The sequence below is a fragment of the Homalodisca vitripennis genome, chromosome 4, assembly GCF_021130785.1.
Source record: "Homalodisca vitripennis isolate AUS2020 chromosome 4, UT_GWSS_2.1, whole genome shotgun sequence".
Classification (NCBI taxonomy): Eukaryota; Metazoa; Arthropoda; class Insecta; order Hemiptera; family Cicadellidae; genus Homalodisca; species Homalodisca vitripennis.
In genome coordinates, this window is record NC_060210.1 from 160,082,193 (window position 1) to 160,095,949 (window position 13,757).

Below are 13,757 nucleotides of genomic sequence, written 5' to 3' on the forward strand. Positions count from 1 at the left end.
GTTTCCCCATAGTTCTGCTCCAAGCTTGATGTGATGATAGTTCCCTCCCCCCAGGGTCGAGTACACACCCGCCTACGTGAGCTATGACGCCACTTACACACTCGAGTGGGTACCAGATTACTCTATGTCGTCATAGTCGTGGTCACGTCGTTGTAGGGTGTTTAGTGAATCATGCGACTGACTCACTGTAACCACGTTCTGTTACACCACTACCACGTGATTCACTACAACTCATTGTAGTGAATCTCTTCAGCTGTGATGGACGTGCTGAGGGTCTACTCTTACATCGGCATCAGCCGACGGTTCTATACACGCAGGTATCCTCCGGCCGATATCCAGATTATCCGTAAGTTTGTCCTCTTCGATACGTAAGCACGAAGTATTTCTGATAAAGACTATAACATTGGTTATTACTGTGTTTGGTGTAATCGAGATTGTATTGTTTGTATAAAGACTGTTATATTCCCGGATTACCAGATATTATTACCTATCTCTGCTCAGCGTGAGTCAGCTAAATTATTAGTGATAGTATTTCAGATAGTGTAGAGTAAGCCTGTTGCGCCATATGACGGAGTACCCTTATCACAACATGATGATAACATTGGCCAGGTGAAGTGACGTTACGGTGGTGCAACATGTGGCATTGAACAGGTCTTTTTTCTGACATTTGTTGTCGGAAGTGGGAACATCTGACGTCGTCTTCAAGAAGGCGACTGATTGGTTTTCCGGAATTGGAACTGAGGAAGCCCTTGTTTGAATGTTATCTCTCCAAGAATAATACGTAATTAATCTTTAGATTTCTGAATTAGGAAGAACCTCTTGTACACGAAGTCCTTACAAATTCTGTAGATTGGTTTCCAGTATATCGAACGTGTATCCTCGTTGACTTAGACAACAATAATCAATGTTTCCGCATTATCGGGAACTTTCAACTAAAATACGTTTGATGGATGTTACGATGAAATTTTATCAAAGAAGACATTATGTTTCTTTATTAGTTGGTAAGCTGTTGGACCAGTTCCTTTTAACCGAGGTTTTACTTTCACTCATCTCTAATAAACCCGTGAACTGGCGAAAGCTGTTGCCATGGGCGGGCATTAATCACGGAAACTGCATACATTCCAACTGTTTTGTATAATCATGTAATTACCTTTTGTGCTGATCTTTCCTTCAATGATTATATTTATGATTTTGCAAACGTGCGCACAAGATGTTGGGATTCATACCAAGGTCAACTCGTGGCATGACGAGCCCTGGTGTTTTAAAAACACTCTTTCAGCCTTTGTACGTCAGCTCCTGGAGTATGCTAGTTCTGTTTGGCCCCCCTAGCAGCTTGGTCTGATTAATATGCTTGAAGCTATCCAGAGGAAGTTCTTAAGACTGGTGGGAATGCGTCAGGAACTTCGTTCTAGGGAGGTGCCACTTGGTAAACTTCAGGCCGAGCTTCTACTTCCAGGTCTTTACTCTTGCCAAATTGATGATCGGATCGACTGTCCAAAGCTCCCAAGGGGATTTCCGTACCCCATCAAGGACTATGTCACTGATGTGTTCGGCAGGCGTCGCTACTCACGTCCACGTCGCTAGACTTCCATGGTCCACTTGCGAGAATGATGAGGCTGGAGAACAGTATCTGCCACACCTTCGATTATTTCAATGAAAGTGCCTCAAACGATTCTATTAAGAGTACTGGCTATCTCCCAATACGCACCTCCAGCATACAATATTTATTTTGTATTCTTATTGGATTGTTATAGAATTTTATCTTTGTTTTTGTATTTAATTTTAGTTTATTGTTTGTTATTTATCGTTTGTACATGTAATAGTTTTGCCGTTGGAATAACATGAAATAAATAATGATTTGGTTTTGGTAATTTTGTAATGTTACGACGATAGCCGATAGATTCTGGACATTGAGCTGCAGTCAGTTGTAGACTTTAACACAGGACACATTCCTGCATTGTTCTGTCCTATCTACCTGCTTCTGATAACTTCTCACCACCTATCCTTATTGCTTGCTTCTTAGTATGGAATTTCCATCTTGAAACCACCATTCTAGGAGACTCTTTGCACCTCATCGCTGTGGTATATAACTTACTGAATAGTACAGGCAGTACAATCCTCCACAACAGTATTCTATGCAACAAATTGTTGACTTTATTTCCGCTCAAATTCTGTAGTTTTCCACAGGTCTCTTTGACGTCACTGAAAGAATTCTTAAACCTTCCTCTTATTCTCTCTGACTACAAAACGTTTCGTCTACACTCGCTCGAATCAATTAAAAGCTCACGACCGGAGATGAAGACTTTGCCCAATAAGCACCAAATCATGAATGGTAAACGTCACAAGAAGAGATCTCAAGTTCTAGATTGTGCAGAGAGGCTTGGAAAATCCCGTAGATCAAACTTTGGGTGGCGGCAGCCAGAAACTAAACACGGACATAGAGAGAGCGACCCGAACTTCGACTTTTTCAAAGTAAAACTTCACCGAGCACGCAACTGTGATAAAGGCGAGAAAGAAGAGAAATGATCAAATGACCTAGAAAAGGTTAAGTCAAGAGTGTTATGGAGATGCCCCACTATTGCAGACTTGATTGCTACTAAGACTGGTTGCTGACCGACCACAAAGTACCACATCCTATTCCTCTAAGATACCGGTGGATTTATTAGACTATGTGTTATTTTTGTCCAATATATGAAATCCAATACTCCACCGTCATAGTCTTAGAAATGTCCTAGTTTCTAATCACACCTTCAAGCGCTTATCTCTCGAGTTCAGAAGGTATATTCATAACATTCCATACTAATAGATAGAAATCTGCCTATTGAAATCACCCTCATGATGGAACTTCCGGGAAATGGAATCTCCCAAATCACTATAATCCGAATATATATATATATATATATATATATATATAATATATATATATATATCCCTTAGTAACCGATTAGTAGATTTCCACTACTAATTACAATTGTCTGTATTTGGATTTAGCGAACGTGCTCCTAGGCAGTGGAATGGAGTTCCAGCATCTGTTATAGCCTTTCATTTAACAATGTTCTGGAACCTAGTGGCTTTCCTAACGACTGATAGTTATATTCATTAAAATAACGCAGTACAAAAAGAGCTTGTAAACACGATCACTGTCGTAATCTTTAATAAGTCCGCAATAAACTTGGTACAGATACAGTACATAATTGCACACAGCTTGGATGAGTTCGTTATCAAGTATTAACCTGTAAAATGTTTTAAGGATGCTGCCATTCACATTTGTGCTAAAGTTTTACTCATCCATTTATTTGTATAGACCAAAATTAACAATTAAAAAAAATATTAGATCATTATAAATGACTTTCATACTAAAAAGTGTTTCGGTATCTTGTAAGGTTTTAAGATGTTGGATTTACAACTTTACGAAAAGGAATGGTTATATCTCACTTAATAAGCATATATTATATTAGCAGGCCAACTTTGAGAGTCATCGTAATATCAGTTTTTGGCAAATTAAATTCTCAACTAATACGCATCTTCTGTTTGACATTTCGAGATGACAGCTGCAAAATAACTATGTATTTTTATTTCTTGGAAAATTAAAGCGGGGAAATTATTTCTAAGATCATTGACTGGAAATAAAACTAAGAATATTGCGTAATATTGACGTTTAACGAAAATAATTCAATGCACATCATATAATAATAGGTATTGCTAAAAATGTTTTTGACGAGATAACCGTAAATGTTTATCAGCTGTATGTGTCGCCTGACGCGATGACAGCTCAAGTGCTTAAGCCTTAATCATTCCAATGTCAAACTACGAGTGTTTTTGCGAATTACTCTCTTTAAGAAAATTAAATTTTGTGTCGAAACATGCTTAGTGTTGAACAGTGTTTCATTTCATACCCATACGTGACCGGATTGTGCCTCAAGATACCAACACTAATTATGATATTAGAGCATGTCGCGGTTCAGTGGATTGACTCCTACAAAGGTAACTTACTTACTTGTCTAATTTATGTATGTAGTAGACTCCTACCATTAGTCCCTAACAGATTCATTATCGGTAACAATAGGGCGAGTATTTGTGGCATTCAGATCTTGTACGGCAGAACCACTAACATGAGATGACCAGGCCACCTAGATATATAGCGGTTTACATATAGGGTACATACAGGTGAGAGTATATTGTGATCCAAAAATCTCTGGTACACCGCTGGGGAGTATAAACCTGGGAATTTTCCTGTGGTCATTACTGTTATCAGGGACACTTGGGGACATTCATCTCAGACAAGGGTTCCTGACAACTATTCTCCGTACTATTACTAACTCTGTTGCAACAGTACGGAGTCTAATACTATGAATTGTCCGAATTTTCCTATGATCATTACAGTTATCAGTTATACTTGCTGAAATTTTTCTCAGACAAGGGTTCCTGACAACTTACTATTCACCGAACTATTACTAACTCTGTTGCAACGGTGTGGAGTCTAATACTAGGAATTGTCCGAATTTTCCTATGATCATTTCTGTTATCAGTCATACTTGCAGAAACTTTTCTCGGACAAGGGTTCCTGACAATATTCCTATTCCCAGAACATGTTCTAAGTAACCTATTGTGCAACGATGTGGAGTGTACGTTTGAATTTTCCGATGACCATTATTGTTATTAGGAATATTTGAATTCATTCTGTTCAAACAAGGGTTTCTGACAATGTTCCTATTCCCGGAACAATTATTAAGTAACTCTGTGATGCAACGATGACGAGTGTAAGGCTGATAACGTTCAGACGACCGTCGCTGTTATCATAGGTATAGGCATTCGTCTCAGGCAAAGGTTTCTGGTAATAATCCTATTCAAGGGACAGTTAGCTTCCAGGTCCAACATAGCAGCAATATAAAGTTGCTAGGTAGATGTCTTATGTGGAAGTATGGTCATAAGTTCAGTTGCACAGTTATGCTTAATACTTGTTGTTTTATACTAAGTTTCTTTCATTGTGTTGATTTTTCAATGTAACAAGTTTCTTTACAATACTTCAGTAATATCTGATACTAACAACTACAAATAATACATGCTGATACATAGTCGGTACAAATAATAAAATAGATTTAGTATAACTGCAGCATTAGGCATTATTTTAACACTGTCGCCCCCGTATGTATTACTCTGATGTACATCAAGTTTGACAAACAACCCCACGTGGTTCATTTTCGTACATGCATCAGTTCAGGCCAAAAGTGGGTAAGATTGCCGATGTCCCAGACACATTATGCTCTATCGTGACTTCAGATAAGTTTTTAGCTCAAAGTTTATGCTTATTATTTCTTGTAGTGCCATAATTAGCTGTAGATCAAATTTTACTATGTATTCCCGGGGCAGAAAGTGCTAAAATACTACTTCAGTACTTCACTTTTGCTTAACCCCAATATTGCAGCTAGGTTGCTATAAGCAGTTCACGCGTATAGCTTTTTATTTGAAATATCAACGCATCTTAAAAACATAAAATATCGCAACGTCTAACCAAATAAAATCTGATAATAAATATGTAAAACATACAGATATCTGACCATTTTCAGTGCTATTTGGAAACTTTTCCAAATTGTTACATTTTAACAAAAAGAGTTGTTGTTCATGATCATGAAAAACTGCTTTAAAATGAAAAATTGTAATTACATTTTTTCAGTTTTGATTCAAATACATGGTTCTTCCTGCTTAGTTCAGCCATCACCACGGGATACATAAGACAGACCCCCAGTGCAAATCAAGGGTGCACGTACTGTGAAGGTGGACTTGACAGATTTAAATGTATATTAAACACAACCACTGTTAACACGTTGACTGCGGTAGACAGGCGAACGGGTACGCCAAGCGTTACGTCGGTTACATAAGTCAGCAACCCTCATGTTAGAGTAGTGGGGTTATACCTGTATTATAGCACAGCTAGGCATTCATTATAGTCCATTAAGGTTTTCTATTTTTGTGAGCTGAAGTTCTATTTGCTTTGCTTTCTGTAAGCTTTGAGATATAATTAGTTACATGGAGTGTTGTAACCATGCGGATGTTTGTGCAGGCTTAAGGAGGAGCATGTCGCAGATCCAGAGGCCGGAGCCTGTGGAGGCCGTGGAGTGGACTGCCCCTCCACCTTCAAGAAAACGATCCTTCGCCGAACTTAATAGCGGATGTAAGTACCATATAGTATATTTTTAAAGCTTGTCGTCGGAAACTGATGGATACGGTAATAGATCATCTACAGAACAGGTGCCTCACCGGTATTACGTGCAAATGTTTCACGGGAGTATGGTGGAACTCAGAAACTAGTTCTTCCTGACTGTATGAATCATTAAAAAACTGTTTCTTTCTTCAACAAGGTTTCACTTGTTTCACAATTCAATTTGGTTTTGAATTCGAATACATTATCTATACGTGCGTTTGTTCAAAGTAAAAAAAAACTTCTAAGCCAAATGAGAAAACACGTTGATTCATTGGAAAGATACAAATAGTGCACTGCATTAATGATGTCATATCTGACAATTAAAGTATAGATTACAACACCATATAGATTCGTGTTAGAGGAGAGAGCGGGTCAATATTCGGCTGCTGTCTGGGGCACTTCCAAATGTTCCCAAATAAGCACAACAGTTGACGGTTGATCGGTGACCAATTGCGTTATCGCCGGGGCCGGGTGAGTCAGCCGAGGCCGCGTCCGACCCACCACAGCTGAGCGGCTACTTCTCGTAATTGAATCCATTTTTGGCTTCCGGGTGAAGTGGTTATCTAATTGTGACCGGTCAACACTGTTGTTTGTTTACTGGACAGTAGAGGGCACGGGTGGTGCGGTCATTGGAAGTCGAGACCACTACGTGCTAGTGTAAAGCCGCGTTTACGACAGTTGTTGACAACTTTTCACAAAACAGCTTTTATTTTGTCGGCAACAATATGTGTTGCAGACAAATTTTTGCAAATGTATTTGCAACCCAATTTTTGTTTTTCACCGAGAGTCGGTAAAGATCAAAGAATTGCGACTTATGTCGCCAACAGTTGACGTCGACAAAAGTTGCAGCGCTGTTTCGGTGTTGCAGACATCCCCTCCCCGATCCCTTCACGCATACAGAACCACGCACGGGATGAAATTGGTGTGGAATTAAAAATTAACAAGGTAGAGGTATAAAACAAATTGCGGAACATAAACACACGATTTTACTGGGAAATTAGTGGTTCAGGAGTAGTATAGAAAAAAACGAAAACCAGTTCACCTACCAACAGGTCCCAGTCATCTTTCTTTAAATGTTTTAATAAATCACTTCCACTGAACAAAGATCTTGCTTTCAAAGACGGCCTTTTCCGGGGTGGTCGTTGTTTAGCTAAAATCACACAGCTGCTGCAAGCACAACATATTTCACTTCCGCCATCTTGACTGAGTGTTGCAAACACTAGTTTTAAGGCACAGAAGGAACCCTGTATTTTGTCTGCAACATAAAGTCGTCTTCAAAATGTCATAAGCAGAAAAGAGAAGATCTGGAGTAAACACAGGTTAGAGACTCTTACATGAGTGTCAACATATGAAATGAGTTTGTACAGTCATTTCACTCAGAAATAATCATCAAATGACTTAGATTTCCTCAAAGAAAATCTCTGCTCTTCGCTAATGTTAATGAATATTCTCTGTGACGCTTGGACATGAGGACGTGACATGTGTAGCAGCCGGTTAAAGAGAGTGATGATGGAGCAGCGCGTGTCACAGGTACACTTCACGTGCCCTGCCTGCTGTTTAGCTAAGTAAGGTTCACCTCTGACTGCCTCCACTCATTTGATCTATAGATGAATCATTTATTGTCGAGTTTAACCTCATTAAGAGCCGGTTGTAGAGAAACGACCTTGGTGTTCCTCCATAAGAACAAAGTTAAACGTCAATTATACGCCCTTATTCTGGATCGTACCGTTATGGGCGATGCCTCAATTTAAAGGTATGATGAATACACGTTCAAACGCTTTTTAGTGTTTATTTTAAAGGGTGCACTTCTTGAGTATTTAAAAGAGAAAGTGCCTAAGATTTGTTTTCTAAATAATAAATAAAATAAAATATATAAAAACTAAAAAAGCACGTATGTGTACTATTCAATATATATATATATATATATATATATATATATATATATATATATATATATATATATAAAACACCATTATTCAAAATGAGTCATCCACTATGATTCTAGGATTAAAAATATGATCGTAAAAGTGCATGAGGTTTAACCGGCTCTTAAATTTATCACCCCACCCGATTCAGTATTAAGTTCAATTCGTAACTGTAAGGGCATTTCTGTAATAACTAATTTAATTTATCAATTCCAGCTATATAATCAATTGTTGTCAAATCCTGTTTCGAGTTTTAAAAATCCATTGGTAAATTTTTTAATGCCTCTGTACGTGATAAAAGTGGCATGAAAATAAGCAAACAATCATTCTAATCGGTATTGCTGTGCTCTAGTTTCATTTATAATAATTTCGATATAATTGTAATCAGATGAGGATAATTATAATTATAAATGTAATTTTTCATGTTTTCTTGTACCGCACCCAAGAGTAAAAACTTTACATTCCTAGTAAATTCCATCTTAGACAGCTTTCTGTGCTTTAGTTATCTCTTACAGGATTCATAAAATACATACGTGTAGCCTACCTATCCATTGTTATACACCACCGTATTCGAGTAGGAGCTCAATCCTCGGTTATTTAGTATCGGTAGGTGAAATTTAGTAAGTCGTTGCAGTGAAAGTGCCGGGTAGTGTTGAGTCTCTCTTGGTAGGAGAAGCTCCTACTTTCTTATTTTCAACACATAACGTAAATAAAACTAGCGTAAGAGGCAAATAGTATAAAACGGGTATACTAGTACAATACAGAAAGACAGCCTGGTACCCACATTTTACTGCAGTGATATAGCATTCAACTTGTAATGTTGTTGCATTGTTATTGACAAATTATATTGAATACCAACTAGTATTACATTACAAGAGCAAAATACAGACCCAAATAATTAACTAACATAGAATTCTTTTATTCATATCGAGAATGATGGAATTAATCCGTATGCACAAACGGACAAGGAATGCTATATCTGGTCTGGAAGTGCCGCTGAGAGAGTAATGTAACCGGACTGGCAGGCTCAGCGACCTCCTGGCGGCCTTGTGACTCACTCAGAGGTTCCCCTTCGGCCGTCACAGTCCGTTCCCGCTGGCTTCCTGTCCTCAGCCTGCGGTACAGCGTACACTCTGAGGCTTAGTAACATTTTGCATACTGAGATATTCCCTATCTTCAGTCATGTGACTCACTCAGAGGTTCCCCTTCGGCCGTCACAGTCCGTTCCCGCTGGCTTCCTGTCCTCAGCCTGCGGTACAGCGTACACTCTGAGGCTTAGTAACATGTTGCACACGGAGATATTCCTTATCTTCAGTCATGTGACTCACTCAGAGGTTCCCCTTCTGCCGTCACAGTCCGTTCCCACTGGTTTCTGTCCTCCTGCCTTAGTAATATTTTGCACACAGTCAGTCTTGTGACTCACTCGTTACAGTCCGCTCCCGCTGGCTTCCTGTCCTCAGCCTGCGGTACAGCGTACACTCTGGGGCTTAGTAACATGTTGCACACGGAGATATTCCTTATCTTCAGTCATGTGACTCACTCAGAGGTTCCTCTTCGGCCGTCACAGTCCGTTCCCACTGGTTTCCTGTCCTCAGCCTGCGGTACAGCGTACACTCTGGGGCTTAGTAACATGTTGCACACGGAGAAATTCCCTATCTTCGGTCATGTGACCCACTCAGAAATTACCGGTAAGGGATTAATTGATCAAAAAATATCAATAAATACAAAACCGGATACAATTTAAGAAAAGAATACTTATTCATGAGTAGCTTTGTATTAATAATACTTATTTTTACCAATTTCATCGGTATGATTCAAAGTTTATCAAAATAACACTCGTGAAAGATTTTTTTTACTAACCACAAGTTGGTGTCAAATATGTTTTATTTGGGAGAAAATCAACTCAGAGTGTGAGACTGAATGGATAGTAACGTTAGCGACGAATTCGAAATACACTTTTATTTTATTTATCGAATCTACTACACACATATACCCAGGTATATTTAACCAAATGTTAAGGAATTTCTCCAACAGACTTTTTAGTCTTTTAGCACACTAAAAAACTGATTTGCTCCAGACTACAGGCATAAGGCATAAAGTAACGATATGCTCAGTTTTCGACTACCTGGTGTTTTAAGAATCTACTGAACATACCTTGTATATTTTAATAAATTACTGAAATCTCAAAATATACAAATTCTGCGTGACGCTAAGACATTTTATAAAGACATTATAAGTGTTTAGTAAAGGCTGCGCTCTTCGATTTCTAAGCTCAGCCCTAGCTTTCAATAAGCTATAGCTATAGCTATCTCAATAATTACTCAAATTGTAGATTATTTAGCATTAACACTTATGAGCTGATTACGAATCGCGTTTACTTCCATACTTTATATAAATTAATGTATTTAAATCTTTAAATAGTTTCAGTTTATAGTAGGATTGTTTAGTAAAACTTTCAATAATGAACCGAAACGACGAAATTTAAGAACCAATCATAACGAAATTCTTACCAACCATTCCAACAAAGTAATATTATCGTTCGTATTACTTTGTCGTGTGATAAAATGTCATATAATTGTATTCAGTTTGTTCACAAATTTGTTTATTCTGAGATTTTCTTGTTGCCATCGTGGTTATCCATAAGACCAATGTAAAAGTGTTAGAATTTTGTCTTTCCCTTTAGTTTTGATCTTATAACCTAAAAATGAATATAGTACTTAGATCAAACCTATAGTATTAGCAAATAGTGACTGCAGCTGGACCTATGTAGATTCACATCTACACACACGCAGACCCCACACAAGGATTGCGCGCGCGTACAAAGGATTAGAACCAGGCCGCATTTCCGCCATGTTATTTAACTACTGCACTGCCGTAACCAAACCCAGATTTTTTTTATTTGCAATGTTATTCGAAATTGATTAGTATATAGAGATAGTAAAAATTATAACGATAGAAATCATACTAAACAACGTATAATGCACTGAGATTGTCCCAGAGTATTGATTATGAGGTAAAGATGTTACTGAATAACTCTAGACGGAAAACGGTAAGGGTTGTAACACGGACGGACAGACAATGACACTTGTCAGGTCCTTAATACCAATAATATTTATAACGTCGCAGCGGGTAGGAGAAAACTCAATATTTGTGTTCTATTTATAGACCAAGTTTATAGTCACGTCTCAGAAAAACATACGAAGTGTTTACCAACAGCTGGTGCTTGATTGGAAACGAAATGTGAGTACGTTCATTTTGTCAATATTAATTAGAAACAAGGCTTGACAATATTGACAACATCATTTGCCAGAGCAGAAGTGTCAGTATTGTTGTTTGTGTCATCTGCAGCACAATACAACGTCTCCAGTCTCTAGTCGCGCCGTACACCTGGTACAGAGACGACAACACAGCATCATGTGGGCGTCCGGACCTGTCATAGTCACGCCTGCTCTCCGCTAGTCTAATTTGGTTTTGGTGTCGACTTAAGTCATCATCTATGTTAACTGCCGCGACCCACATTCAGCGTACCGACCGCACCGAAATAGTGTCGACGCTTTTCGTCAACAACGTTACGCAGAATAACCTGTGTAACTTCTCTCGAAGACAGAAATCTCAGGGTGGCCTCCAATTCGGAGTAAGTGGGTCAAGAGTCATATTTGAAAGAAGTTCAATTTGAAATGTTTGAATAAGGTAGAGGTATGAAGTACAGAAGAATGTCAACAGAATTTTATAATAAACGTTTTCCGATCACACTTCCAGAAGCTCTAAAACATGAAAAAGTCTGTAAATAACAATGAATAATTCCCTCTATCACTTTTGGCATATTTATTTCAAGATCAATGGAACAAAAATGTTCCCCAGTCGAGAACGAGGACATAGCACGGTTTGATGTCAAGTTCACCGGCTAGAACATTCCCACGATTCCCGGGGACGACAATGTCGCTTGATTCAGTATATAGGAAGTTGGCTGAACTCCCATAATGTGTTTGTTATGCAGAGCACCAAACACACTTGCAGACCGATCGTGCTTGTGTACACGATTAGTACATATCTCTTACACTTCCCTAACGCCAAATAAGCTGCTACTTGTCCTCTAGTCTAATAGCAGCCAACCTGGGTTCTTGTCTTCCTCACACTTTTCACATATGGAATTTCTTGTGGACGCTCACAGACAAACTTTAATTAATGAATTTTTTGATTTAAAACTTATAAACATGACTCCCTAAATGTAATTAAATGTATGCACGATCGAAATCACCAATATATAAATTTATTAACGGTTTACTTAGACATTCACTTACCAAAAACTCAAGAAGACTAATATACCAATCGAAATTAATATATATATATATATATATATATATATATGTAATTTTCCTTCCTTGTAATTCTTGGTCAATGAGAAGTCATTATTTCGTTCACGCCGAGATATTTCTGTTTAAAAATACTCTTTTCAGTAACTGATGAGATTGGATATAGCGTTTTACCAAGTTTCTGTACAGTCGTGTTAGATCAGTTGACAAAATGTTATATATTTTAGTTCTTCAAAACTTGGCAGCCTTCTTCTGATTTTATCTTATAGCAACATTATCTAGATAGAAGTTAAAGGGCGAATTCAAAAAATTAAAACAATAAAAATCTGCAATCCGTTGTATCTGTAACGGCTACGTTACATTAAAATAAAATAGTAAAAAGATAGGTTTTGTGAAAAATATATTAGCTTTAGACTCTTTGTCTTTACAGGGTCGTTTTACAATGGGTGCGGCGTAGGGCAGCTATGTGTGGTAAAATGAAAATAAAATTTTGATAGAAACAAATTTTAGATTTATTGAATAAAAACTAATACTAATGAAACAATGATTTTGATGAAATGAAATTTATGGCTATGTTAAAATAACATCCTACAACACAAAATCCAATTAGCTTGAAATAATTAATTAGAAAAATACCCCTACTCCCTAGCAGTTAAAATTTAGAGTCTGATTAGTTAAAAATGTTGATCAAAAAGGTTTAAATACTCTTAAACATATTCAACCAAATCCCATGATGGCGACACGGCGGTCCTCACAGATAATTGAAAAATTTAAATTTGGATCACATTAAAAAAAGACTGATTAATAATTGAAAAATTTTGAAAACTGTTTCACAACGTACTACATCATCAAGAGTCGAGGAAGAAGACTCTCTCTTTCCCAAACTCCGCGTCAGTAGCGCAGAGAGGGAAAAGTGATACCCTTCAAAACGGAAATTTTCCGTTTTTTCTGGTCGAAAAATGATCCGCTTTTACTTCTGGCTAACAACCCACTCGAATTCGGTGCGCAGAGAACGAGTTTGCGTTTCCCGCGGGGTCGCTACCCTCCAATGAGAGTAATCGTTACGTTAGCCAATCGTGGCAACGCGTTTTGCCGTGTTTAGCTTTGTTCTTTGATGTTGATGAGGAACTATCGAGTTTTTATTAAATATGACCGCTTTACTATTCGAGATTATGTTTGAGGTTACAAAACTGTCAGTGACGGGACTATGTCACCATGCACAACTAACCTTCATAATAAATTGAAAATTTGATTATTCTCAAATATGAGAATGATAACTTTAAACTAAGCAATTTAAATTGTCGGTTTGGATTCCTA

At 37.8% G+C, this 13,757-nt stretch overlaps 1 protein-coding gene across 4 annotated transcripts in view; it reads left to right on the plus strand.

Moving 5' to 3' along the window:
- The window catches only part of LOC124360458 (dual specificity protein phosphatase 10-like), a 145,101-nt gene that overhangs the window by 42,459 nt on the left and 88,885 nt on the right, over window positions 1-13,757 (plus strand). For 2 of the 4 annotated variants that reach the window (XM_046814108.1, XM_046814106.1), the window contains exon 2: window positions 6,062-6,172. In XM_046814108.1, the coding sequence (XP_046670064.1) occupies window positions 6,076-6,172 (97 nt within the window). In that variant the 5' untranslated portion in view covers window positions 6,062-6,075. Of the gene's footprint in view, window positions 1-243; window positions 347-3,848; window positions 3,985-6,061; window positions 6,173-13,757 lie in introns of those variants that run through there. The other 2 variants (XM_046814105.1, XM_046814104.1) reach the window with 2 other exon arrangements.